This window comes from Triturus cristatus, chromosome 6 (assembly GCF_964204655.1).
Source record: "Triturus cristatus chromosome 6, aTriCri1.1, whole genome shotgun sequence".
Classification (NCBI taxonomy): Eukaryota; Metazoa; Chordata; class Amphibia; order Caudata; family Salamandridae; genus Triturus; species Triturus cristatus.
Genome location: NC_140589.1, coordinates 1,076,684,990 through 1,076,712,703, shown reverse-complemented (window position 1 = coordinate 1,076,712,703; position 27,714 = coordinate 1,076,684,990). Strand labels below are relative to the sequence as shown.

At 47.4% G+C, this 27,714-nt stretch overlaps 1 protein-coding gene across 2 annotated transcripts in view; it reads left to right on the top strand.

Moving 5' to 3' along the window:
• The window catches only part of LOC146821011 (uncharacterized), a 640,227-nt gene that overhangs the window by 524,725 nt on the left and 87,788 nt on the right, over positions 1 to 27,714 (top strand). Inside the window, exon 5 of one of the 2 annotated variants that reach the window (XM_085611945.1) lies at positions 21,633 to 21,737. In XM_085611945.1, the coding sequence (XP_085468071.1) occupies positions 21,633 to 21,737 (105 nt within the window). Of the gene's footprint in view, positions 1 to 21,629; positions 21,738 to 27,714 lie in introns of both variants that reach the window. The other variant, XM_085611944.1, reaches the window with a different exon arrangement.

The following is a 27,714-nucleotide window of genomic DNA, read 5'->3' as shown; positions in this document are numbered from 1 at the left end:
TATTTCCTATACACACATTCATAGATTTCCCTGTCGCCGTCATGGAAAAAAAGAAATAGTCTAGAGATAAGGTATGAACCTTCACTCCCTGAGCTTCTTAAGGCAGCGACCTATAACTGGTTCTTTCTAGGCAAAGTGACATTCTGGTTTCATTAATCTTACAGATGAATTAGTAAACTGTGTTGGATCACAATATGTACAGTCCTATCTACTCTTCACACAAGGATTCCAAATCTCACAAACATTAATTATTTGATCCTGCAAGCTTTCTTCTTATGCCTCTTATTGGTAAGGAAGATTGAGCAGACATGACTGTAGATAAGTGCAGCTCATCAAGAGGGACACAGTACAGCCGAGTAACATTAGTTTAATTCAGTCACGAAAATACTCTGGGTTCATGTTACAGAAGCTAGACATCCTTTCAAAAAGCTCTCAATATCCTTTGCACCACTACATTGTATCATTGTAATGGAGAAAGTGCCATTTGGGAACAAGCTTGGAAGACCACAGGAAACCTCTGGAATCCGACCCTTTGGAATGTGTGATCACAAATATCCCTTGTTGTATGGGGGATCCTGCACCCTATAACTTGTGGCCTGGGATGCACAAGTGCAAACGCCCTGCCCCTGTGCTTAAGTCTGCGCTAACAGGAGTTGCACCTTAACCCCTGCATTTTGTACTTTAAATGCGGAGAGGCAGCTTCCCTATGGGAGGGTGCAGAGGTTTGAATAGTGATTAAGTCAATTGTGTTTTTATTTCGATTCAAGAAACCATAAAAACATTATAAATAAAATAATTCCAATTCAATATGTTGGGGAAAAAAGACGTCATGCCATTATAGAACTCTGTAATTTCAAATATTTAGTACAAAACTTCGAAGAGCATGCTACACATTCAGTCATAGCAAAATCTATGGGAAGTAAGGCGCCAACTTTACATTAAATTAAAGCTTTGAATATACTTTCGTGATTTGAGTCCTTTTTTTCTCGAGCATGGCGGACAAAACAATAACAAATGTGTACCAGTTTCTTTTAGTGTTCTACAAACATTGTAAATTAGTTAAGTCAAATAGGTTCCCACTCCTTTCGTTTGTGGAACCAGTCCAGTAAACAAGCTAATTCTAGAGTAGAACTTTATATATAGTACTTTAGTGCTGCAAGGCTGTACCCATCCATGTAAATTTCATGAGCCCAAACTGTTTTCACTAAAATGATTTTGTAGTGAAAGTATTGCCCTCATGAGACCTAGTTTACATTTCCATCACTAGAGAAAATCTTTTTTACTTTGCTTAATTTTTCAGTTATAAAAAATATTTGGATTTGTCCAGACCTCATCACGACTATAATAGAATAAGTAGGGTCGGAGACATTGGATCTGTTGGTATTACAGAGCTCATTATATAATGTCAAACAAAGTCAGTTTTAGGAATAATTGGTCTTGGTGTATCCAGCACAGCTATAAAGTTGCCCAAGAGCCCAAGGAGCTGTTCCACACTCTTTAAGATAAAACATAAATTAAAATGAGAAATAAGTATCCGGTTTCTTTAGGAATCTGTTTATCAAACCAATAATGTGTATCAAACATTTTGGAGACAGGGATGGGCGTGGCCTTGCCGGGCAGCACGATGACCACTCTGTGAGCGAGCTCTGTCGGCTGAGGCAAAATCCGTCATAATCCTTGCTCACTGGGAGCTTCTGCAAGTGCTATCGTACGCGGAAAGTGCAGAGAAACAATCACTGGCCCCAACTCTGTGTCTGGTGCCCCGATGCCTCCCCCGACCACTTGTGAGGGCGCTGCGTGGTGCGCTGGACCTGCAGCCTACCTCCTGTGCAGCGGACACCTGGGTCGTGGTGGTATGGATGCACATGACATCGGGCTGTGAGCCTTGCAGCCCTGGGCCACGGACACTACGACCGAAGTGGATCCTGCTGTATATCTGTGCCGCGTTGCCGGGAGAGTCCTCCGGCTGAGCTGGTGAGGAGGAAGGGGCCGTGGCTGCTGGGGATTGAAGAGGGCAGCTGCCGCATGTGCAGAGGGGCAGATGTGCGGAACGAGGAAGAAGTGGTTGGCCCTGGTGGGCGTGCGCTGCCTGGTGTGTGACACTGCAACAGCCCGACTAGATCACCTCTGGTAAGGCGAGTTGTGCCATTGGGGCTGTCTGACTCTGTGACACGGGACCCAGGGTCTACCTGTAGATTTTGTTGGTCAGCAGTGGTGGTCCGGGACGTTGGCCCTTGCCCCGACTGGGCCTGCGTGTGGGTATGCCTGCCTATGAGCTGGACTGTTGGACGGCCGCTGGCAGCCCTCTTTGCAGTCCTGGACTGCACGGCTGTTGCATTGTGGGATCAGCCAGTGGGCGACGTCCCCCCAGCCCGTGCTTGCGAACCATTATCCCCCGCTGGGGGTTTCAACATGCATTGCTGTTCTCCTAGCTCGTGGGGCAGCCTGGGCTCCCAGTGCAATATCTACCCTGCTGTGCAAGATCTGCGTGATGCGTTGCATTCGGGGACTCTGCCTGTTGGCTTCCTTGGGCCTATATCACTCTTGTGGCTTCCTGGGACTGCTTATGGGGATATCCACCTGGTGTTGGGGCCTGCCTTTTCCCCTACCGTGTAGCCAGATCCAGGAAGTGTGGCAGGGCCTGGGGGGACATCTGGACTGCCAGTGCTGAGGCTTTCCTGTCGCCGTGGCTGTGAACTGGTTCACCCACCTATGAACATCTACTTGGCCATTGGTATCGTGCAACTCGCTACTGGGCTCTTCCCTCTAACCTCCTCAAAATGGGAAAGCATGATAGGAGGCTGACGAAGCTCTCTTTCGAAAAACGGCGATCCACCCGACTAGTTGACAACGCTTCGGACCAGGAGATTGACTCAGCACGGACGGAGGAGGCTGGCGAGCAAAATGTGGTTCTTCAAGAGATACTCATGGATGTCAAGGCCAGCTTGAAAACAATTGACTCTAAATTAGACCTGCTCACCTCATGCCTCAACCAACTTAAAAAGAGAGTAGATTTAGAAACTTGTGTGTCAGATGTGGATGATCTCCAACCTGACTCAAAAGAGCTTCTCCTGCTTATGGATAGAGTGATAGAGCTCATTAAGGCTAATAATAAAGATCTCGAGGCCCGCTCCAGATGCAACAATCTCCACATAGAGGGAATAACCGAGACCACTGTCTTAACCAGAATGGAAGACTTTGGAGCAGACGTCTCACCAGTCTTCATCGTCGAGAGCCCCCACAGAGCACGTAGAGCCAACCTGCTGGTTGGGGCTTCCCCCTGAGCCATCGTTGTCCGCTTGCTGAATTACAGAGATCGCGACACGATCCTCAGGCTGGCTCATGAGAAAGGACATGTTCAACATCAAGGAACTACTGTATCTTTCTAACCCGATTTCACCCTGGTGGTACAGGCCGCCTGTCAGGACTGTCTACCTGTCAATATTCTCCAACAGGCGGGCATACAAAATGCCCTCTTGTACCCTGCACAGCTCAAGATCTCTCATGAGGGCAAGTTGTACTATTTTACAGATGCTAAGCGGGCCATGAAATTTGCCAAACAAAGGGAAATCTAATCGCTCCCCAGCGGCCTTGCCGCAGTCCTCAGCTGGGGCGCAGCTTAGTGACAATGACTGATGTCTCATGTGATGCAGACACCTTGCTGTTTGGGTGGGGGGTTGAGAGCGCCTCCTTATTAATGGGCACTTTTCTACCAGGGGTGTTTACAATGTATTGCTTTTCAGTGTCACCATTAGCTATTTCTGGACGCATATTCCTATGCTTTCAGCTAGCTTGGAGCTCCCATGAGTTAGCCGCTCTGCCACCCGACCTCTATGGCGGATTGTCAGGTCAATGTCACTAGAGCCTCCAGGGATTATTCCCATTTGTTGAATTTATGGGGTAAGGTTCCACAACCTGTTTGGTGGGTTGGTGTAGGCAGTGGGTGGGCAAGGGACTGTTTTTTGTAATTGAGATGGGGGTGGAGGGGTTTATGGGTTTTGAAAAATTGTTGGCTTGCAGTCATGCTCAGATACTTCACAGTGGGACGTGAACATACACAAGATACTTGCCATGCAGTGGGTCCTATCAGAACATTCTTGGCCAGGCACACAACTGTTTACTCCCTAACAAGCCTTGGATAGGATGTCCAGTGTGTCCTGTCTTACATGGAATGTGCCCGGAGTCAATGATGGCCAAAGATCCCACTGGTGCACGCCTATCTTATTAGACACAAAATCAATATTTATTTCCTACAGGTAACCCACCTAGCTAAGGCTCCAATCTCTGGCCTTCTTTCACAAGGGTTGGGGGAAAACGTTCTCCTCGACTTTCTCCAATTACGCCCAGGGGGTCACCACCCTAATAAAAAGGGTCTACCCTCGTAACTACATTCTAGAACCCTGGCTGCCATATATGGGCACAACACTGACTACCCTGAGTTCTTTACGAAGATATGTTGCCTGATCATTGAAATCTGTCTCCAGACAATAGTATGGGGGTAGATTTCAATGTCCCACTGAAGGACTCCCAGGACAGGTATGGCAGTTCCTGGCACCCTTAGCAGCTGAAACCATACACACGCTTATCTCAGACACTTACGACATAGATATCTGGCACAATGAGGGGCGCTAGAGGGCGCCAAACCAAGATGGCCGCACGGTAGTGAGGCTCCCGCCGGACCGGACACTTTCACCATCCTTTCTAACATCCTGACCGAGATATCCTGCGCCTAACCCTCACAGCTGTGTCCGCAATACCCTGCCTAACGCTCCGGTGCCGAAAACGCCTGCATAGCCCCCTGGAAGGCCGAGATATCTGCTGCGGTTCTCCCGGGCGGGGAATCGTGCTCGTCTGCAGCCCGGTACCTGGCGGCGTGAACACTCTGGGAGAGCCCGGTGCTTTGAGGCCTGCACGCCGAGCGGAGTCACCGACCCGCGAAGAGGACCGAGGCGCCAGACTACATTCAGCTGTCCCCAGCGTGGCGGTGCTGTCGGCGGAGAGGTAGGCCTTGGCTCCCCAGTGGACGGAGCGTCTAGGGGGATTCTCGTCTGGCCATTAGCCGTCAGTTGGGGCTGAAGCCCGGGACTCGGGCCGGAGGGCTGCCGATCACGCCGGGGGATGGGACTCGTCTTGACCTGCTGCTGGGTGCTGATCCTGGTCGCCGCCGACCACCCTGGCCTCCGGGGGCGGAGTGCGTGGACCTCCCGTGGTTTGCTGGGTGCGGGGGGAAGAGACCCTATCTACGCGGCGCTGTAACTATCGGCCTGATTATTGGAGATCGCGCTCTGGGCATCCCCCGCTGACTCGCGGGCGCTCATTGCGGCCTACCACTGCGAGCTGACTTGGCCTGAGACTGCTGCCCCGTCTGTGCCGACCTCCCGTCATTTGAAGTGGCGATGTTCGACTGAGCCGCGGCTGGCCTCCTAGACGCAGCCTCACTCCTTCCTTCCCTGATTTAGCGGCCACGTGCAGACTGCCCCTGTGGTCACCGGCTGGGACGTCGCCCTTGGTTCTGTGTTACTCGTGGTGATCCCGGGTGCCACATCGGCCCTATCACACCTACGTTGCTGTGGCTGGACTCGGGCGGGCCCTTCCTAGGTCTGAGTGACGCGGCCCCTCTCATCGTCCAGCCTGTCTGCATAGCGGTCTGTACAAGGATTGTCTTCCTGGCCGCATCATGGGTCGCAATGACGCTAGGCAGTCCAAGTTGCCGTTCGACACCAAGAAACACCCCACGACGACACCGGAGCCGGAGAGCGGTCCTTCCACCGCCGGGCCTCCGGACGAAGACTGAAAATCCCTCTTGTTGGGCATGAAACAAAGCCTGTCGACCATAGACTCCAAGATTGACACCATCAATACCCTCACTGCCCGTCCTCCCCCTGGCGCCCAGCCACGGCCCATCATTGCGCGTTTCCTTAATTACCGGGACCGGGACGTAGTGCTCAGACGCGCACGGGAGATGGGTACAGTGGGATACTGCAACACAACGCTGTCCTTCTTCCCGATTTCACTGCATCAGTGCAGGAAGCCCGACGGAAATTTGCTGGGGTAAAAAAGAAATTACAAGCCCAGGAGATTACATACGCCATGCTCTACCCTGCAAAACTGAAAATCTCGCACCAAGGCAAACAACTTTTTTTCCAACATCCGCAACAAGTGGAGGACTTCCTCAAGCAGCACGGGAAGGGCCTAGCTAGAGAGGGCGCAGGGCCGCGGCACTCTCGATCACCTTCGCCGATGGAGCAACAAGACTGAGCATGTCGGGGTGGCACCCCTGGACTCACTTTGCTGCCACAGCTGAACTTGCCCGAACGAGCCACCGTCAATCCCGGTGAGGTACCTCTCTTTTTAAAGTTGACACTCGAATTGGTCACTGTTCTATTCTGTGCTCGGTCACCCACCTCCATCCCACACTGAGAACCTGGTGTATATCTGGGTTCTTGTGGGTGTAAGTAGGGAGGTGGTAGGCAGGTCGGGCGCCCCTAGACATAGACCCCCCGATGGGCAAGCCCCAATACATCCCTTCGCTCATTAAGGCTGGGGTGGTTGTTATATTTTTTCTGTTTGTGGGGTTGGTTTTGATGGGAGTGGGAGGGGTTGGGAGGGATCTGTGTACCTGGCCAGTTGGGGTTGCCGGTGTGGGTGGGTGTATGCTCCGACTTTATTCTCGGACCACTGACTCATCAGTCAAGTGTGCGAGGAGTCGGGTGGGTGGGGCAGTTCTTTGGGAGTTTCGTTTTGATTGTGATACTGAGTGCTACGTGAAATTACATGCCATGAGTACATGCCAAATATATCTTTATCCGGGTGAATGGGGGACTTAGCGGACACACGCCCTGCTTTGCAATTTCAGCTGGTCTCATGGAACGTACGCGGGTTAAATAACCCGAGAAAGAAGAGACAGGTCCTGGGTTACCTGGCCAGACAGGGAGTGTCTATAGCCATGCTTCAGGAGACGCACTTAAAACCGGGAGGGACTCCCTCATTTGCATCACGTTGGGCTGCCTGCAGGGTGTTTTCATCTTACTCGAATTATGCTAGAGGAGTGACCATTTTGGTGAGACGCGGGATGGGGTTTACACTGGCGGGAACCGAAGTGGATTCTGGTGGCAGATACTGCATGATCAGGGGGACACTGCACTCACACACAATACTGTTTGCTTGCTACTATGGCCCTAATACGGATGACCCATCCGCGCTCCTCACAATGTGGGGCAGGATACAGACCCTGGGTATCTCCCACGTCATACTAGGGGGTGACTTCAATACCGCACTCAAACCTGAGATGGACAGATCACACTCAGTCGTCGCATTACACACACACTCAACGCACGTTGTTAAACACAGTGGACGAGCACCATTTAGTCGATGCGTGGAGACACTCCCACCCCTCACTCCGGCAGGGCATGCACTATTCTGCTGTACATTCCACTTGGGCACGTATTGATTACGTGTTCCTATCGGCGGGCCTCTCTCCATGGCTGGTCAGGGCGCTTCATCTTGCTCGCACATTCTCTGACCATTCCCCAGTTCTGCTTTCCCTACGTATCCCACTCGATGTCTCCCCGTACCTGAGTTGGCGCCTAAATCCTGCGCACCTCACGGATTCAGTCTTTCGGGCGGAACTAGAGCAAGACATAAAAGACTTTTTTGAGCGTAATATAGACTCAGTATCCAGCCTCACTACGGTCTGGGAGGCGTTTAAAGTCACCGTGAGAGGGTGGTGCATAGCTAAGGGGGGAGGTGTCCTCAAGTCTTTGCGCGGAGATCTGCGCAAGCTGGAAGTCGAACTACGACACTTAGAGCGTGAAATGGCACAGAACGCGCGGGGGCCTGTCTTTGCGGCGCAGCTTAGAGAGAAGCTTAATGAATACACTGAAGCTGCAGCTAAAGAATGCAAGTTCCTAGGGAAGCCTTTTGTCGCGCGAGGGTATGGCGAGGGTGACAGACCTGGCAGGGCATTGGCCTCCGCAGTCCGGTCCCCTAGGTATCGAAACTATATAGCTTCCTTGCTAGACGAGCACGGCGTCCCGCAGCGTGATCTCGCGGACCAACTCCGAGTCCTTACAGACCACTACACTAGGCTTTACACCTCCCACAGGACAACACCGATTGCATTGCATGAGTACCTCGACGACACTGCGATTGCATGGTTAGGCCCATCCCAGCAGAAGTTCCTCCATCATGAACTGGAACTAGATGAAATCACGGACGCAATAATGTCCATGAAGTCAGGTAAGGCGCCGGGATCGGACGGGTTACCGATTGACTTTTACAAAGCTTTCATCCATGTACTGGCCCCAATTCTGAAGCAAGTGTACTACTCTGCGTTAGAAGAGGGTACCTTGCCGGCTACGATGCGAGAAGCCCTCATAACATCTCTGTTGAAACCCGGTAAACTGCCAGAGCACTGCGACTCGTACAGGCCCCTATCATTGCTAAATACGGATGTTAAAATATTGGCGAAGGTCTTGGCTACACGCCTTAACCTCCTGATGGAACGTCTCGTCCTCCCGGATCAGGCCGGGTTTGTTCCTAATCGAGCGACTTCTCACAACCTGCGCACGCTGCAGGCGGTGATACAGGATATTGACCCTATGAGCGAGGCTGCCGCGGTTTTTCTCGACGCCACTAAGGCGTTTGATTCCCTTGAGTGGGATTACCTTCTGGCCTTGCTGGAACGGATGGGCATGCCGTTTAACTTCCTGGATTGGATCCGGCTGTTGTACCACCGGCCTCGAGCTGCGGTCCTGCTCAATGGTGCCCGCTCTCCCCCCTTTGCTATCCACAGAGGTACCCGGCAGGGGTGTCCCCTCTCCCCAGTTCTGTTTGCGATCGCCATAGAGCCCTTGGCGGCCAAACTTCGGCAGCATCATAAACACCGATCTCTCATCTATCCAGAGCGCCAGCTACTTATTGCACTATATGCGGATGACATGACTCTTTATGTCCACAAACCGCAAGAAAACCTGAACCCTCTGCTGCGTGAGGTCACTAAATTCGGCGCCATAGCGGGGATACAAATAAACTGGACAAAGTCAGCCTTGTTCCCCTTGACTGACAAAACCACGCAGTTCCCCCTAGATTACCCCCTGGTGTGGGAGTCGGACGAGATAAAATACCTGGGCGTTCAAGTGACCAGAAATCGGGAAGCCCTTCTTAGAGCCAATTACGGGACTGTTATAGACAAACTTACGGACAAAGTCACTCAATGGATCCATCTCCCGCTATCGATGGCGGGTCGTATCTCCCTGATTAAGATGGTGGTCCTTCCCAAATTGTTATACCTTTTTACCAATATACCATATAGCCCCGGTGCATACTTCTTCCGAGCCCTCAACTCCCAGTTGTCACGACTTATCTGGGGGGGGGAAACAGGCCAGACTTGGGCTGCGGACCCTTATGTTGCCCTATCATCAAGGTGGGTTTGACGTACCTAACTTTCAGCGCTACTATGATTGCGCCCAGGACCACTTCACTGTCTATTGGTTCCACCCCCCTCCCTTTATGGCACACCTGGCAGTGGAAAATGGGTATATGAGGCCTGAGTTACCTTCCGGATATTTATACACGGCAGCCCGAATGGATCATCGGGACCCCACCACGGTGGACTGCACTGTGCGGGCCTGGAAGCGCCTGACGGACCATATGGAAGTGAAATTCCTATATTCTCCTCGAATGGCCCAGGCACATGATCCCAGATTGAGTGTTACCCGCGAGGAAATTGGTCGTAAACTACTCACAAGGCTCGCGATTCACACGTGGGGGGATCTATACCACCAGGGGAGTTTCCGCACGGCGACACACTTCTTTGGCGAGAGTGCTCCTTCGGTTATGGATACCTTTCTTTACATTCGGCTTCGGCAAAATATCAAGGCGGTCACGCCTAACTTTCCGGATGAGCCGGATACTGTGGCGCCTCTACATGTTCTGCTGCAGGAGGGCACTCCGACACATGCGGTCTCCATGTTATATAAACATGCACAAGCGGCTCCGTCCCCCCCCCCTCTCCGAGCGCGGACTGACTGGGATAGTGATTTGGGAGCTCCACTGTCGGATGCCCAGTGGGAGGAAAGTTGTTCTCATACTAATGCGGTGACAGGTAATGCCCGCCTTCGACTCGTTCACTTTAAATTTCTACATCGCCTCTACTTTACCCCTGCCAAATTGCACCGCTTCGGACTCCGGGACAATGATCGCTGTCTGAGATGCAGGAGGGCAGGCGCTGACTTCATGCACCTGGCATGGACATGCCAGGCCGTGGCTACTTATTGGGTAGCGGTGTTTGAGGCCCTTTCTGAAATGATTGGCGTTAGCACCGCACCCTGTCCTAAGCTTGCCCTGCTGGGCCACTCAAACCCCGCGGTAAAGGCACACCAGAAGTTCTTTGCGTTGGGACTTCTGTTGGCAAAGCGACATGTGGCATGCAGATGGGGGCAAGGGCGAGCGCCCAAATTCAAGATTTGGCTGGATACGATGTCAACTTGGCAGGAACATCTTCACAGTTATGCGGACCTCTTGCCTCACAGGTCACGTCCCAGGGACCTTTGGGGCCCCCACACTGCATACCTCCTGCGGGCTCAGGCCCCAGACTTATCCGAGAGTGACGTGAATAGGGATACAGAAGGGGCTGGCCCGTCCAACACGCTAGATCCAGCGCCTACTCCACTGGCCACTGTAACTGATTGATTCCCTCCCCTCCCTTAATCTTTTCCTTCCCATACATAACATGCATGCGTTCCTAGTACGTCCAGCAGGGTTACACACTTCCCGAAGGGTTTGTACACCGTCCACAGGCTGTACGGGTGAGGTGGGTGGCGGGTCTGCCGTTCCCCTGGATCTTGGGTGGGGTGGTCCCCACGCCACAACGGCACATACTGCACGGCACTACAGGAAGTAGCACCAGGTCACGTTCTCTGTTTGGGTCATAGCCATATCCTCCCAGATCGCTGGATGTGTCATTGAGGTGCAGGGCGGCATCACTCCGGTCTCTGACTGCACTCTATAGTGGGATGCATTCCCCCACAGTTCTGCACCGAACGGCCCTTTCCGCCACATACTGTGTATGGTGGACACTTCTGGGAGGGAACAGTTCATATTGCACTTTACGGTTGGTTACTAAAGATGAAAGAAACCTCATGCATCTCATGCTCGAATACATCTTGCTGATATGACTGCTCACTACTGCATACTTAAACAGCTTTAATTCCATTACTTCGCGGCCGGCCCGTCTGGGTTGTAGGCGACCTGCTGTGTTGATCAGTTGATTCTTTTCAGCCCGTACTTCTTGATTATTACACTGCATATTGTCGCTGCCGGCCTGTTCACTCAGGATGTAGGTGAAAAGCTGTGTACTGTTTGTTAGTGACCAATAAAGGTTTTTGAAAAAAAAAAAAAAAATAGATATCTGGCACAATGTACATCAAGATGCACACGAGGGTACCTGCTTCTCCACATACCACCATGTTTGGTCTAGAATTGACTTCTGGTTGAACTCTAAGGATGTGCAGCAATGGACAAAATCAATCACTCATCTGCCACATACTCTCTTCAAACATGCCCCTTTGTTGCTTGATGAACAAATACCCTATACTCTCCTCCGCATTCACTTGGTGTCTCCCACCTGCTGCACTATGGGACGAGGCCTTTAAAGAAGAAATCCGGGTGGCCGTCATGGAATATTTTTAACAAAACACTGGCTCTGTCGACTCTCCCTCTGTCCTATGGGAGGCCTTCAAAGTGGTCATAATAGGTGTATGCATTGCTAAGCAGAATGGAATTCTCAGGGTGCCCCTAGAATCAAACCTTTTTTCACTCTAACAATCCTGCCACTATGGCTGACATTTGCGGCAAAATGACCGAATACCAAATGGAAGCGACACGCAAAACACATTATCTTGGCAAAGAAACTCTGGCCCGACGCTATGGAGACGGGGACCACCTCGGCAGAACTCTGGCTGGATTGCTCCGGAAGCCACATGCTTCCGCTTATGTACCGGAGCTCCTTGATCCGGAGGGCCAGCTCTGCTCTTCTCCATCTGAACTTCTGCACATCATGGCCACCTTTTACACCTGCCTATATTCTGCCACTCCCTTGGCAAGCCCCGCGGACCTTCAAGTATATTTGGACGCCATACAGCTGGTCTTACTATCTAATGCCCAACGGGAATTCCTGAGCCCCCCCTATTACCGTGGAGGAAATAACCCAGGTGATTGCAGGCTTTCCCACGGATAAGGCTCCTGGCCTCGACGGACTCACCACAGCCTTTTACAAAGAATATTCCCAGATCCTACCCCCAGGCTTCTCAATATGTATTGGGATGCCATAGAAGCAGGGTCCTTTGCTCCCTCTTTGAGAGAAGCTGTCATAGTCACAGTACTCAAATCGGACAAACCGTCAGACCAGTGCTACTCCTATCGGCCCCTGTCCCTCATCAATACCGACAATAACATTTTTGCCAAGGTTTTGGCAAACTGGCTGTTGTTGCTGCTTCCTGTGATGGTTTGACCTGACCAATCTGGTGGGTAATCAACAAGGGGTCAAAAGAGTTAATTATTTAAAGAGGTCCTGTTCCTATGCTCCTATGTGTATGCATCTGATTCATCAGAAGGAAACAGTTCCTCTCTTGAGGCAGAGGTGCTAAAGATCACTGTCTGCCTGCTGTTAGTGGTCACAGGGGGATCTGAATTTCAGATCGTAATGCCCTCACACACCTGTTAGGGTGTCATGCTTCATCATAGGGCGCTCCTCGTCAGACCGGCGCTGCAATGTCCAACGGGCCTGGTGGCATCTTTAGCGGAGTTCTTTTGATCTGAGATCGCCGTATGTGAAGGATGTGTGAGTGAAGATTGAGTGAATCTTAATGTGTGTTCTGAGTCAAAAAAGTGATTAAAATAGGCTCCGGCCCTATGAATATTTTAATTCGGGTGTTGGGGCTGGGACTAAGTAAAAACAGTGGGGCTACTGCAACGATTCAAGGTATCTAGGTAGCCATTAGTTGAATATGGTCAACATGTTTAGTGTCGTGAGTGCTCCAAGATTAAGAGACACTTCTTCAGGACCAAGGATAGATCTGTAGGGTCCCCAAACGTGGTGGACCAGTGTCTGATCTCCGTAAATAGGGGGATCTACAACATATGTAAACAAGCTCCAAGTTCTGGAACTTGTGGGAGGTCTCCCCCTAGACAGAGGGAGACAAAAAGTGGGGAGGACAAACAAGAGTGTGACGTCAACAGCTGGAAGAGGACAGCCAAATGTAAATCCAGGCATTCGTCTTAGAGGGCATGTCACTGAACTAGGAGGGAAACCATGACCCTTTCCTAGGGAGTCAACAATTATTAGGAGACAGTTGGCAAATACAGGTTAAAAATTTACAAACGCAGGGAGTGAAAAAGGTCCGCTAGGGACCAACAGTATAATCCCTAACCCGCCACAAGGGAATGGATGAGACGGGAGGGATATCATAGCCAAGTCTTACCTCAGTTGAGTGGAGAGTGAAACTACATATATGAAGGGAAAGCGGCCCGACCACTGGAATGGACCCACTAAATATAAAAATAGGTCGAGGAAAAATGCATAAACATAAGCACAACTATCCAGTCCCTGGTGACAACCAAGCAAGTCCATAGATATTCATAGGTGCTGGGGGGGGGTGTTGGGTTGTCGTACCTCAAGGGCACCAGATTGTAACGTGCACTGCGGTTGCAAATAAGATGCGGCGTCAAGGATAAGCCGTAGTTCAGTCCAATGGGTAGACGTTATTGAGAGACAGGAGGTGCGGCTGAGAGGTCTGAGTGCCTGGGAATTCAGTAAAGAACAACCTCGCAAGATGAGCGGAGGTTGTGTACGCCAGGTGGTAGAGACTACGGGAAGCGTATTGTGCCTGTTTGAGGTGTTGACGAGCGCCGTGTGTTGATGTGCCCGGGAAACACCTGAAAGCTGAACGCTAGGGTGTGGCAGTCGCGACAAAAGGTGGAAGCTGCCATGACTACAGAGTTGTAAAACAGGGGGTAGTGCTCATAAGTGTGACCATGCGGTATCGCGGTTCCGAACCCAAGTGCGGGAGGATGCGATCCAAATGGAAACTAAAGGCCTGGACTAAGCGTAATGACCGGTAGATGCAAGGAAACCCACAGAGTCTGGGCAGCTCGTAATTAGTAAAGTGCGAACATATCCCGAATACGGGATGTCGCGGCCCGCATGTAAACAACACAGGTGTGGATTAGGCGTGATGCGGGGGACGTAACCCACGATGTCGGCGCAGCTCGAAATTACTATGAGGTGCGAGTAATCTGGCTTCATTCCAGGGAGGTCGACCTCACATAATCTTCAAACCCTTTTTGCAGTAATGCATCACCTACACCCACAGGTCACCACTGCTGCCGCACTACTGGATGCTAAGAAAGCGTTTGACTCATTGGAGTGGACAGTACTCTTCCCACTGTTGCGGAGGCTGGGACTTGGTGCCTGATATATTGCACAGATTCAACTTCTATACACCTTTCACGCGGCCCGCATTCGGCTCAACAATCTCATCTCTGAACCATTCCCGGTCACAGGCAGCATGGGGCTGGATTGTCCACACTCTCCCTTACTGTTTGCTTTGGCCATGGAGACCCTCACCGCGCGTCTCTGCCAACAGCATGCAGACAGAGGCATTGGCTTTACATCCCAAGGTCTGATTGAATAGCTCTATGCGGATGATATTACTCTTTATGTGCGGGACCCGCAGACCAACTTGGCCCCCTTAACACGGGAGATGGTGAAGTTCGGAGGCTATTCCGGCATACAAGTGAACGTGGCCAAATCTGTTCTCTTTCCTTTGACAGAGACGACCCTGCCCTTTCCCACAGAATACCCGTTGAAATGGGCCTCTGGCTCAATCAAATATTTGGGCACCTAGATCAGCAGGGTCCCTGAAGAACTGGGGCAGGCTGACTAGGGGTGGGCGATAGACTGGTCAGAAGACCCCGTTCCAGTATGGTCCAGGATATCATTGTCTATGGCCAGCCGTCTCGCCATGGCCAAAAGGGTCATTCTTCCCAAATTCCTTTACCTATTCATAACATTTCAATGCCCCTCACAGCTAGTTTTTCAAACGAATACGGTCCAACTTAATTACATTGATATGGGCTCGATGACCACGCCGGGCCCCATATGAGCTACTCACTCCGCTGCAGTCACAGGGGGGCATCGAGCATCCCAGATATGCACCTCTATGCCCTATGCACATCGGCCTAATATTTACACTATTGGGTTCACCCCACACCATTTCAACCACATGTGACATTTGAACTAGACAGTACTTCCCCTTGGCCACCCACCAGAGCTTTATTCCTGCCCTACAAGGCGCCTAGGTCTGAGATTGACAACACACGGTGCTTGCGTTGGGTGTGGGACGGGCTCTGTAGGCGTGCCTGTACCCAATGCTACATGCTCCTGCTGTCCCTGTAGCCAACCACCCTTTACCCCCACCACTACACGACAAAGGGGTGATAGGTCGGGCAAACAGACTGGGTATCTATACCTTTGCAGATCTTTACCCTGATAACCACTTCCTCCCTCCTCCTGCGGCCACATCTTCATTTGCCCCCACGCTGTTAGACACTCTAGTATATTTTCAGCTGCGAGCCACCTGTCGCACGATTCACAATTCCCTGTGCCACTGCAGATGTCTATACCAACACATCACAGCATAAGCTAAAAACACGCCTCTACCTCCACAAGCAGCAGTCCTCTCAGGCACTTGTCTCAAAGGCTCGTGAGGCTTTGACCTCTGATCTTGATACTCCATTGACTGATGCGCAGTGGACTTACTGCTGCAGCCAACTTGAAATGTTATCCCCTAACTATCGGCTCTGCCTCATACATTTCAAATCACTGCATTGGCTATACCGTACACTCACAATTGCTGTCGATGGGGCTTGTCCCTGAATCTTGCTGCTGACGCTGAAGCACGCGCCCCATGCTGATTTAATAAATCTAGCTTGGAACTGCCCCGAGGTCGTAATTTTTTTAACCGAGGTGTTCCACACTGAGGGAAGTCATTGATACGCCCATCCCTTTATCTCCAGTAACTGTGCTGCTTGGGTATGTGAAAGAGGTACATGCTTCTTGCAGACTAGCAGCTATGATGCTCCTACTAGCTAAACGCACAGTTGCATTGCACTGGGGCAGGTCGAGGGCCCCAACAATCGAAGCGTGGCTCACTGACATTTCACACTGTCATGAACAACTTCTGCGTTATTGGAGCTTATGCAGCAGAGATCCCGTCCTAGAGATATATGGGAGCCTTATACCTCTTACCTTTTGCGACGAGACAGGGCTTCCCCCACCAGGGCGGAACTCTTCTATAGTTGAGCACGCTGCTTTGTGAGTTTAATGCTTTAACTAATAGAGATGTATGTCGGGTCTACAGGCACTCTGTATATTAACGTGTATGGAGACGTAGGCCAGGACTGCTAACATATTAGCCTGCAGTACATTCCATATGTTACAAGAATGTAATAGGCTTAGCCCATTGCACTGGACCGCACCGCATATACCTTCTATGTAAATCTGATCGCAATATTTGATTGTCACACTTTGATGTCATGTTGAGGCTTTGTACACTGGCAACAAGTTATAAATGAAACAATTTTTTTTAAAAAGATTTTGGAGACAGACGTCAAAGCAATTGCGAACACTGTAGTATTCTTTGTGAGAGACAAAAGGGAGATCGGTCCCCATAATTCCCCTTTAATTCCTATCAAGAACCACAGAACCTTGGGAATGTTTTGTGTTACTGCCTCTCAGTCGTCATCAATGCGAATGATCCGAGCCCTATGCATAAGATTCAAGATTACGTGCCTCAAGCCACTGCCCCGTTTTAGGTCTCGCATAGGCAGCGCATGCGCTGCCTCTCCGAGGCATCAAGTAATCAGTATTAGTGGTGAAACTCCACCTATTGCGTTTCTATTTCTTTTGTCGCTTGCCATTGGTTAAATATGGCATTGCTCTTTTTATCTCACTCATTGATTGTTTGGTTGTCCGATACCTCACTTCTGTTTTGCAGGAAGCAGCACCGACCAACTGCAGTGTAGTTCCGCTGCTGGGCTCTTATGTTTCTATTTAGGGGCTATTTTACTTGTTTTGTACGCATCGCGGCCCATGTTCGCGATAGAACGGCGGCATTCCTCCAGCCGAGCATGCTACTTTCAAGCCTGGTGTGGTGCGACAAATCCAGTCAAATAAACGCGCCCTGCGTTCAAAACCGTAAGACGCTAGACAAAAATGTAATGACATTCTCACTGAAATCTGTACTCGTATCACATGGATTTTCTGACCCATCAGTAAATGACTGCAGAGCACTGTGTGTTGTTGTTACAGATGCGCTCCCCGTGTTCGCGATAGAACGGCAGCATTCCTCCAGCCCAGCATGCTACTTTCAAGCCTGGTGTGGTGCGACAAATCCAGTCAAAGTCCTCGTTTTCAAGCCACCATCCGCAATAACAAAGAAGACAGCACTGTGATGCTTGCTATAGTGCTTTTTTACTTCTTTTGGTCAACAAGTGCCCAGAGGAAAACCGCCTGCAAGGCTTGTCTATAATATCTTTATATATGTGTGAAAATACTCTACTTATCTATTCGTCTCTGCCCTCCCTCTGTGTCACTCCTTCCCTCCTTCCTTGTGTTATTCACCCTGCTCTCCCTGCTGGTAATTGCTAACTGGGGCTTCTCTGCCCCTCCACTTCCTGATCCCCGTTATTCATGTTTTTTAATCCCCCTGGCCCCAGCAGCTGCCCCTTTGCTGTGGCGCTCCCACGCACTCCATTTTCAAACTGTAATGTGTAATTGTACAACGGTGGGACTGGTAATTACAAGCAAGAGAATAACGTAGAATACGCATTTCAAAGTGGCACTCATCCAGAGAGTGAGCTCACCCAAAACTGTTTGTTATACTCATTCCATGTGGACACTGGGGAGTGCATGTCTCACGCAGCACCCTCCTGCTCAAAATATCCCTCCAGGGGTTCATGTCTCGCCTCATTTGCATGTGGCTTCTTTGGCAAAACCATGGTAAATTGCATGTCTTCATTTCAGCAAAAACATCTCAAGCTTGTTTCTTTGTGGTGCAAGCACAGGGGCTGACCATTCTCGAGACCAAATTAAAATGTGTCTTCACTTACTATTTCCCATAATTTCATCATTGCCAAGGTCAGGTGTAAAAATCATTTAGAGAACACTATCTGGAAATTTTAAAAGCAAACGTAAAAAAGAATTCTCACTTTGAAATCTTGATGCAACATGTGTGACCTCAAACACTCTGCACCACATATTCTGTGGCATTAGGTTTGGGGTGGTAAACTTTGAATGTTGGAAAGATATCACGTCAGTCAGACTTCTCCAGATATCTCCCATGGGTGAGAACTGGCATACTTTGGGTATTTTGCATATGCCTTTTAAGGACTTTGCTCCTTTGGACCCCCGGATAGTCAAATGTGAGTACCTTTTTGAGTGTGTAAGCACACAAAATATTAGATTGAAATAATTTTTGAGGGATGGGAACTTCATTGGTTAGTTCACTGTTTGAGCCCTATCTGATTCTTGAATAATTATTTGTATGGCGCGATTCGATAAATTAGTTACATATATTAGATAACCATTTCAGCTAACACCAAACACATTTTTACCCTCAGTATGCTTTCAAAGGCACATTTTGTATAAAAAAGTACTAAATATGAAGCCTGTCAAGAATAATACTTTGTTAGGCGTAGAACCAAGCAAGGAACACATTACCTTTCTTTTACCTGTGAAATAATACCAGATCTGCCGTCCATTCAAATCTCGCACAACCTTTCCACACATTTTCTGGATGTGGTCAAATGAACTAAAAGAGTAATAAGATCACATGAACTCTGTAGCTAGACTAGGACTATCTCAGCAGCAACCCATGTGTAAGTAGGAGAGACTCACTGTGCCACCGTATTAATAACCATATGACGGTCAAACCATGCTCCATCAAACATGGGTCTTTCCCATTATCCTGGGCCAATAGTGTTTTCAGTGCCTCATTCAGCATGAATACCAGAAGTCTATTCTTTGTACTACTCACTTAAACAAATTCACTTCTATCTTATAGGCGTCAAGGTCGGAAAATCATCAGGGGAATATGGATTTAAAGACTGCAAGTAATGTAAATGAGCCAAGTATCCTGAAATTCCAGAGTGCTTTGTGACCCTAAGTAATGGTTGAATTCAGTTGCTTCCAATTCTTTTCTTCTCCGGCCTACTTTTGCATTTGCATGTGTTTTATAAGACTTTCTTAGAGATCATATACCCAGGTTAATAAACCCCTCTTTTTTTCTTCACAATAGATTAGAGAGCTGGTTTGGATTCTTAGATTTCTGTATCATAGCATGAGGTAGGAGTGATCAATGTCTTTGGGAGCCTTTACTTGGAGTGTAAAGTAAAGAATAGGGTTTTCAACGATCTGTTTGTTCAGGATAGTTGATATGATCAGTTGGGGATAGTGGGGTTTGAAAAAATAACTGCAGAGGGAGAGGCATGTATTGATGGACCTAGACAAGAAGAGTGACACATCAGTTCTATCCCAATTGATATTTCTCCTAATGTTTAACAGTTTATATAACACATACAATGATTCCTACCTTTGTTTTGCTGTGTTAAATGTGTAAGAGTCCAATGAGAAAAAGAGAAAGTTTGGTCACCTTCTAGTTGCATAACATGCTGCATACACCAACAGAGTGGAGGATGAATTTAGCACTCTGTAAAGTTGTGCTGGGCTGCGTCTAGTTGCATAGCATGCTGCATACACCAACAGAGTGGAGGATGAATTTAGCACTCTGTAATGTTGTGCTGGGCTGCGTGATAGCGTATGCAGGACTGCAAATGTAATAGTGATTTTCCTTAAGTGGCCAAGCACACAATGGCTTTGAAAAACTGAAAACCACCACCATTTTGTTTTAAAAGTATATTTTTTTGGTCGTAATTTTATATAGAGCAAACTTGACCCTGCGGTATCAGAGCGCTTTACACGAGCACCAGTTGTTTACACAAGGACACATTACATTTTTGATAGGCACGGGGAGATGAAGTCATTTGCCCAGAATCACAGGATGTTGCGTGTCATTGCCGAGACTCGAACCCGGTTCCCCAAATTTGACACCGGACTTCCGAGCCCTTACCGGTTCCCTCGATTTGGGATCGGACGCCCTAGCCGATAGGCTACATCCTCTCCCCCAGGAAAACCTAGAATTGCAAGTGATTGGATAATTGTCGTATAGCTAGTCATTATTATAAAGTTGTAATATGAAAACGCCATCTTTCATCAATGCAATTAAAGTAATAACAAACCATTATGTATTTGTACAAGGTGGTCTAATAATCCCAAAGTAGGCATGCACATCCATTCATTTTACCTCACATCGTGCTCCTGGTGTTCAGACCAGCACATATGAGGTTAATCCAAACCATAATAGTGATTCAATTTTACACAGATCTTGTAGCATTTTATGTGGGGACCCTTGACTCGCATATACCACGGTTTCACTAGCATGTAACAGATTATATTAATGCATCAGGCCTTAAAATGTTGCAGTAATCAACATTCCCACACTTCTGGCATTTTCCCGTCTGGTAACTAAGTCTGTTTTACAAAACAACATGGAGTATCTTCCAGAGGCTGTGTCCTCCCAGACATTCAACAAAGTTGTTTTAAGATACAGGTCTGTCTTGTTGTGGGCACGGGGAATCCCAAAATCATTAGTCCCAAAAATTGACCTCAGTCAGAATGCCCACAATTCCCAAAATCGGGGACAGTATTAAACCTCAATTTCATGAGGCAATGTCTCTGAGGTGAGGTACATCCTAACACACCAAAAAAAGACAGTTTATTAAGCAAAAAGGCCCACAACAACTGAGTTGTAGATCAGTTGAATAGTTGATGGGTTTTATTACAGAAATGTAAAAGTAAGGCGAAACAGAGTCAGTGCCATTAAGTCTCTCGGCAAATAGAGAATACAGAGAAGTGAGAGATTCAGTGTTATTCGAAATCCAAAGTGGCCATCAGGAGGGAAAAGGACGGCATCTCTTGCAGCATCTAATTATCCAACTTATGTGAAGATTGCTTTGTAGAAATGGTGCCTCCTTCAGTTTCTCTTCATGGTTAGCTGTTCTCAGAGACAGGAAGTATTAGTGAGATAAAATAAAAGAGAATGACTAAAAAGTTTACCTACTAATTGCTATTCTACAGTGTAAACAGTCGATCTAGCAGTGCATTTTACAAGCTTTCTGAACCGAAATTGCAGCCACCAATGCACGGTCCTTCCACGATAAAAATAAGAGTGTCACAACAGGTGAGTCCAAAGTTTGAACAACTGAGGTATCCTATCAACACAATGCACATATAGCATTCAATGCAATCTATGGATTAACCTGGAAAGAATTTTAAATATAATGTTGAGAAATATGAGAAGAGCTTAAAATAAGAGAATCAGTGTGAAATATGTATGGACCCACAAACGCTGTATAATTAAATTTGAAAAATGTTTACTAACCCATCTACGAGATGTTGCTTTTAAAAGTGTTCTTATTCAATTTAAATTGTAAACATATCCCTTAATTAGCAGGACTTCGAAATACCGACCTTGCTATAAAGAAAAAGGATGAGTCTGATAGCTCTTTGAATCTTAGCCAAACAGAAGGTGGAGAAAACAGCACCAGTGCATCATCAGGTATGTCAAGTAGATTATTGAGTTGTTTTTCCGTTGAGATTGAAAAGCATGCGTCTTCCTCTTCTTTTTTACAATAAAGACAAACATTGGCAAAGCCAGTAGTTGTGGCTTCAGTTTGTTAACAATCAAGTACTGGAATTCATAAATGCTGTTTGCATGAGTTCAACCTATTCAAGCCAGGTCTATTGGCTGTGCCAAGGCTTGTTTTATTACTGCTAGTACACACAATGTCTTGCACACACATGCCCTTTCTCTTTTATGTGTATATGTGATATTTTTATAGACCGAACATAGCCAAAGGGCAGGGGAGAGTTGTACGGGGTCAGAAGCAAAGATACTGTCAGTGAGAAAATGAAGGTGGACCATTACCTAGTTATAATGTAGTGTTCTTTAAATAATCTTTTTCCTACATTTGATCTGGTTTGGGACTGTCTTAATTCTTCACTGATGCAGTGATGTAGCCCCTTATCCAGGGTGCATAAATGTAGAAAGCTTGGTACTGTGGGGTTGTGTTGTACCTCTTTGTTTCCACTTTAAGTGTTTCCTGGCTGCAGGTGTTCTGAGAACCACTCGAGGTGGTGAGCATATTAGCCACACACACAGTTCTATCAAACACATAACGATCTCACATAAAGAAATACACAAGTGTGTTGCTGTGGGGGTAGTAGTGGTTGTGAGGTGGTGGCAATGGTGCAGGTGTTAAGGCTGAGTTGGTAATGGTTGTAGTGGCTGTCATAGTGATGGTAATTGTGGTGATAATGCTGGTGATGGTAGTGGCAATAGTGATGATCATGTTTGGACTCGCACTGTTAGTGATGGTAATGGTGGTCGCATTGATAATGGTACTGGGGGAGTAGTGAGGCTCTACGTTGTCAGGATCCCAAAGGGTTATGAATTGACCCCGTAATTGTACTCTACATAAAAAAATGAGTGGTCAGCCAAGTGCATCAGCGGAGCCCCTGGGCACTAAGAATTAAAAATAAATTATATTGGTGTAGCAAGTATGTCACATGAGCTACCAGGGTGAGGTAGAGCAGAACATGATAATACTGTAGGCTGCAATGCAGCCCTTACAAGGCCAGTGAGGTGGAGCAGAACCCTGGACTTCAGCAGCCACGGCAACAAGTAGAGAAGGTTTTAGCAGAAGCTTTAGTGAAGAGGTGATCATAACACCACTTGCAATAGTATTTTGCTTCCTTGGCTGTGACGTGTCACAACATCATGAATAGCCGTTTTGTCAGTATTTAAAATGGGTGCTATTTCATGTGTAAGAATTCTTTTGCAATTTATCCCAGGGGAGCCCAATATATTGGATAAACACTGCCTCTGCTGTGTCACAGACGTTTGCATGCTTTCTGTGTGGCCTGCTTTGTTACTGAGAATACAATTGTGTTGTACATTGCTACTTGGCATTTTAACAAGCCGTGAATCACAGGTATATTTCCCTAGATTTCCGTGCTTGTCATTATCCTGGTTCTTTTTCCTACATTTTATGGTACCCATATTTCCAATTGAAAGCACATTACAATGTAGCATCATTGTTGGGATTTGGGTTGATATTTGAGGGGGGTGGAACTTACTGAAGCAGCAACCCAAACTTCGGTCAGGGTGAAGTCACAATCAAACCCCAAATTGACCTATGCTTAACCATCTGGTAGCTTGGCACAAAGCAGTCTGGCTTAATTTAGATGCAGGAAGAAGCAGTGCTTAATTTGTAAAATATGAAGTCCAGGTGCTCAATTTTGTTTAGGATGCCACACCCACTTCCCCGACTCCACCCACTTCCTGCACTGGCTCCACCCACTTGCTCTAGTGGCTCCACCCACATCCTCAACTGGCACCACAGAAAGGCATTTGAAATACCCGATCTGAATTTCAGCAAGGGAGGTTTCCTCAAGTAAGGTTTTCGTAGGAGGTTCCCACCGCCCCTTGAGGAAAAGTTTTAAAAGATGAAATCAAAAGTGCTTTTTAAGGACAAAATTTTGGAATAGATTGGCTAAAGTTATTAATGCATTGAAAAGGGAACAAGGTGTAACATGTACGCCAGGGTGTATGTCATTATCCCACATAACACATGGTCACACCATCACCTTTTGCACAAACCACTTAAAACCTTGGTGCGTAACGTTTTTATATTACAAAGTGAGAATACTTGCAATCATGAAGAATACAAATAAAATCTCTAGTGCTGCAAAATTAAACACACCAAAAACCTGCTGGATGTGTGCTGCATACAGATATTAGAAACACTTCAATACATGTCAGTTTTTAAAAAAAGCTGGAATAGTGGAACGTGTAGAAAGTGGAAACATGCAGAAAGAGATTCTAGCGTTTCTCTATCTAGGGGGTGCAAAAAACAACATATTTTCTCTGCTTGTTCATGTAAACTATTAAAATAAAGCAGAAAAGAGATAGCAAAAGCTGTAATCTGCTTCTCTAGATGGACCTGTTGCAGCTAAGCAACAGTAAGATCATGTCACAACTTCGTTTTTGCCTGGGAGAGGTGTGAAGAGATCTGAATAGAACACACATCCGAGACTATCTCAGGGAGATAGAAGTCCTCAGATTTAGCCTTCTCCTTGCTTACACCAATGAATAAAATGGAGTCAATGAAAGAAAATATCAGCCTAGGATCACACAAATTGGCTAAGTAGGGACGCCGACAGTGATCCCAGGTTTTCAATTTTCACTGAAACTCAGACAGCAACAGGGCATGTTTTTCTGACATCAAAGGGTGATGTTTTGTCCTGAAAGACGATATTATAGCGAAGGTGACAGGCAGAATTAATTTTATTTTTGACGGCCATACAAGCTCTTCATGAAGGGGAGAAACTGAATATTATGTTACCATCTTGTAGCATACGGTACAGCTAGGTAGGTGAGCTGTCCTGAATAGCGGCCAATTGGGCCCATTATTGTGTTGCACTAGCCACTGCTACCTTTAGCCAGTACAAGGATTTCAAGGGTAGAGCACATTACCATGTGGGACTACTAGTTTCACTTCATAAGATTCCTGTGTCCCCCTCCCACATGCCCAATCCTGGCCAGTACCCTCAGTGTGACCTATGCCCCCACGACCACCTCACACTGCAATTAGGCCCTTCCCACACATTTCCCCCAGATTTGCCTCTATTACTCTTCTGTTTGGCCTGCGAACCCCTTGCACAGCTGTCTGGCTTCTGCTTAGTCACCCGCCAGTCTTGCTCGTACCACCCCTTTCAGTCCCAGTTTGCTTGTACCTCCTTGGGCCTCAGTCTAGTTTGTGGCCCCTTACGCTCCAGTCTGGCATGTGCCCCCTCCCCGTCTTTATGCCCCAGTCTGGCTTGTAGCCTCCAGACACTTAAGTCTGGCGGCTCACTGCTCATTAAAGCTTCCCATTCTTTGTCAGATTTCTATCAGATGCTTGTCCCTAAACATCCGACTGACTGAAAACCTGCAGTCTCTGCGACCTCAGGGACCTGGGTTGAGAAGGCTTAGTTACCCTCACCTGTCCCCATGCAGTAGCGGAAGAGAGGGGTCTTGCACTCTAAGAAAAAGGCCTTGCCTTATACCAGAGGGAGCACTATTCACAAGTGATGGGGTAATACAACTCCCTTTCTAAATAAACCATAATCTGATTATTTCACCAGACTAGTGCAAACTCAGCAGAGGTAAAACATGTTTAAGATAGCTCTGCTTGTTAGAGACTCTTAGTTTCACATTGCATTATGGTAGTTGTAGTTCTTTGCATCGCACACATTTGTGATCCTTTAATTTGTTTCTAGTGCAATGGACATGAGGACATGCACTACTGCAGAGCTGGCAGTCAACCATACAATTGTGATGTATTTGAGAGTGCACTGCTCAAGTGCACAACACTGCTCTCATGTGAGAGCAGCGTCGTGATTGGGTGTTGACGGGAGCAGAGGAGCACTGAGGCGCCGTCCAGCAGCAGAGTTATTTTATGTTTTTTTTACATTATTCCTCCCACCCCCACTGCCCACCAAGTGTTTTTGGCAGTAGCCGCTACTGGTGCAACAACCACTCCAGGCAAAATAAACTTTTCTTTTTAGTTAAAAGCCAGCAGCAGTGGGGGAAAAACTGCAGCCTTGGGCCCCACACTATAAAAAGTTATTTAGCATAAAGAGCTTTTTCACTGTTTTGTAGACAAATACAGCACTGAACACTGGTACACAGCTGAGGGCAGAAAAACAAGACTACCTGAAGGTGCCAGTTCAGGCAAAATTCACGTTCAGGTAGTCTTATTTTCCTGCCATCAGCTGTATACCAGTGTTTAGTGCAGTATTTGTTCTATATTCGGCCATATTGAAGGGACTAAGGGTAAAGTAGTAAAGTATAGACAAGTGGTTGGCACCTTATATTAAAAAACTGGCATAAGGCACATTTGATGCTGAAAATAACGTAAGTTCCAAAAAGCATGAATTATTTAACATATTCACTATCATGACCATATGGAAACGTGCTGTCCTCAGTCATGTATTGTCAGAGATTGGATACAGATATAATGACATGGATATTGATGCTCTATAATTGTCGGGTTAACATAAGTATGTCATTGCATATAATGCAATTGCATTAGTAGAATGTACAATCACTGAGACAACCATATATAAAGATATCGCAAAAACCGTGTGCCTAGGCATGTGATTGGCATAGTTTGAATTACCATAAACCAGTGAAATACAAAAATTATAATAAAGGGCGGCAAGGTTAAGATGCAAATTACATATACCATGTAGTATTAATTCAAGGCACTAACGTTTCGACCAATGGGAAATCACATATATAATTGTTACATACGTAGATGGCGGTGGTAGTCGCCATGTTTATCTATGAATGTTTACAGACTCATTATAGTTATGGTTAAACCTACCCGCTATTTCTGAGTATCCAGTTTGTGCTAGTGGTATATATATTGTGGTGATGGACCAGAGAAGCAGTTGGTGTGATACCAGGGCTTGCAGCGACTCATTTTGGTGTGTGCAGGCGGCTTTATCAGTTTATGTTGCAACAAAACCACAACACTCTTCTGAGGAGTTAAGCCCTTGGGAAATTGAGTCAATTCTGTCTATCCAGCTGCACTCTCGTTTTTGCAAGATTTGTGTAATGTTCCCACCTATCTCAGGGGCTCTGGCCATGTCTATCACTTGCCACCTGATGTTGTCTGCTGTGTGCTGTTTTTCAATAAAGTGTGACACAAGTGGGACATTCTCAACTGATCTCCTTATCCTGCTACGATGTTGTCCAATCCGGGCTTTTACTGGCTGCTGTGTTTGTCCGTCTGGCTAGCCACACTAGACATAACATCACTATACACAAACATCCCCCAAAAAGAGAGTATCCAGGTCATCAAACAGTTACTTGACACTAGAACAAGACCCATCCAAGTACCAACATCCTTCATAATCTCTCTACTCAGAGTGGCATTACAAACCAACTATTTTGTGTCAGGAGGATATTATTACCAACAATGCTCCGGTACCAGCATGGGCGCAGTTTTCGCACCAAATCTAGCGAACATCTATATGGACCACATTGAACGCACATATGCTATCAACCACACTAACCCTCACCATGCCAACATTAAAAGCTGGCACCGGTATCTAGAAGATATCTTCCTAATCTGGGGTGGTAACGAAACAGACTTCAATGACTTCGTAATGCATCTTAATAACATCCAGCCACACCTCACTTTCACGGCCACAATACACAAATCCCACCATAGCTTTTTTGGATCTCAATATCCAGCATTCAGAAGAAAAACTTTATACATCACTTCACAGAAAACCCACGGAAAGGAACACGCTACTAGCATATAATAGCCATCATTCTCGGGCACTCAGAGATGGGTTACCGTTTGGACAGTTCTTAAGAGTTCGCAGGAACTGTACCCGCAAAGAGGACTATATGCGTGAGGCAGAAATACTGAAAACAAAACTAGCATCCAGAGGATATCCAAATAGGATTATCAAAAAAT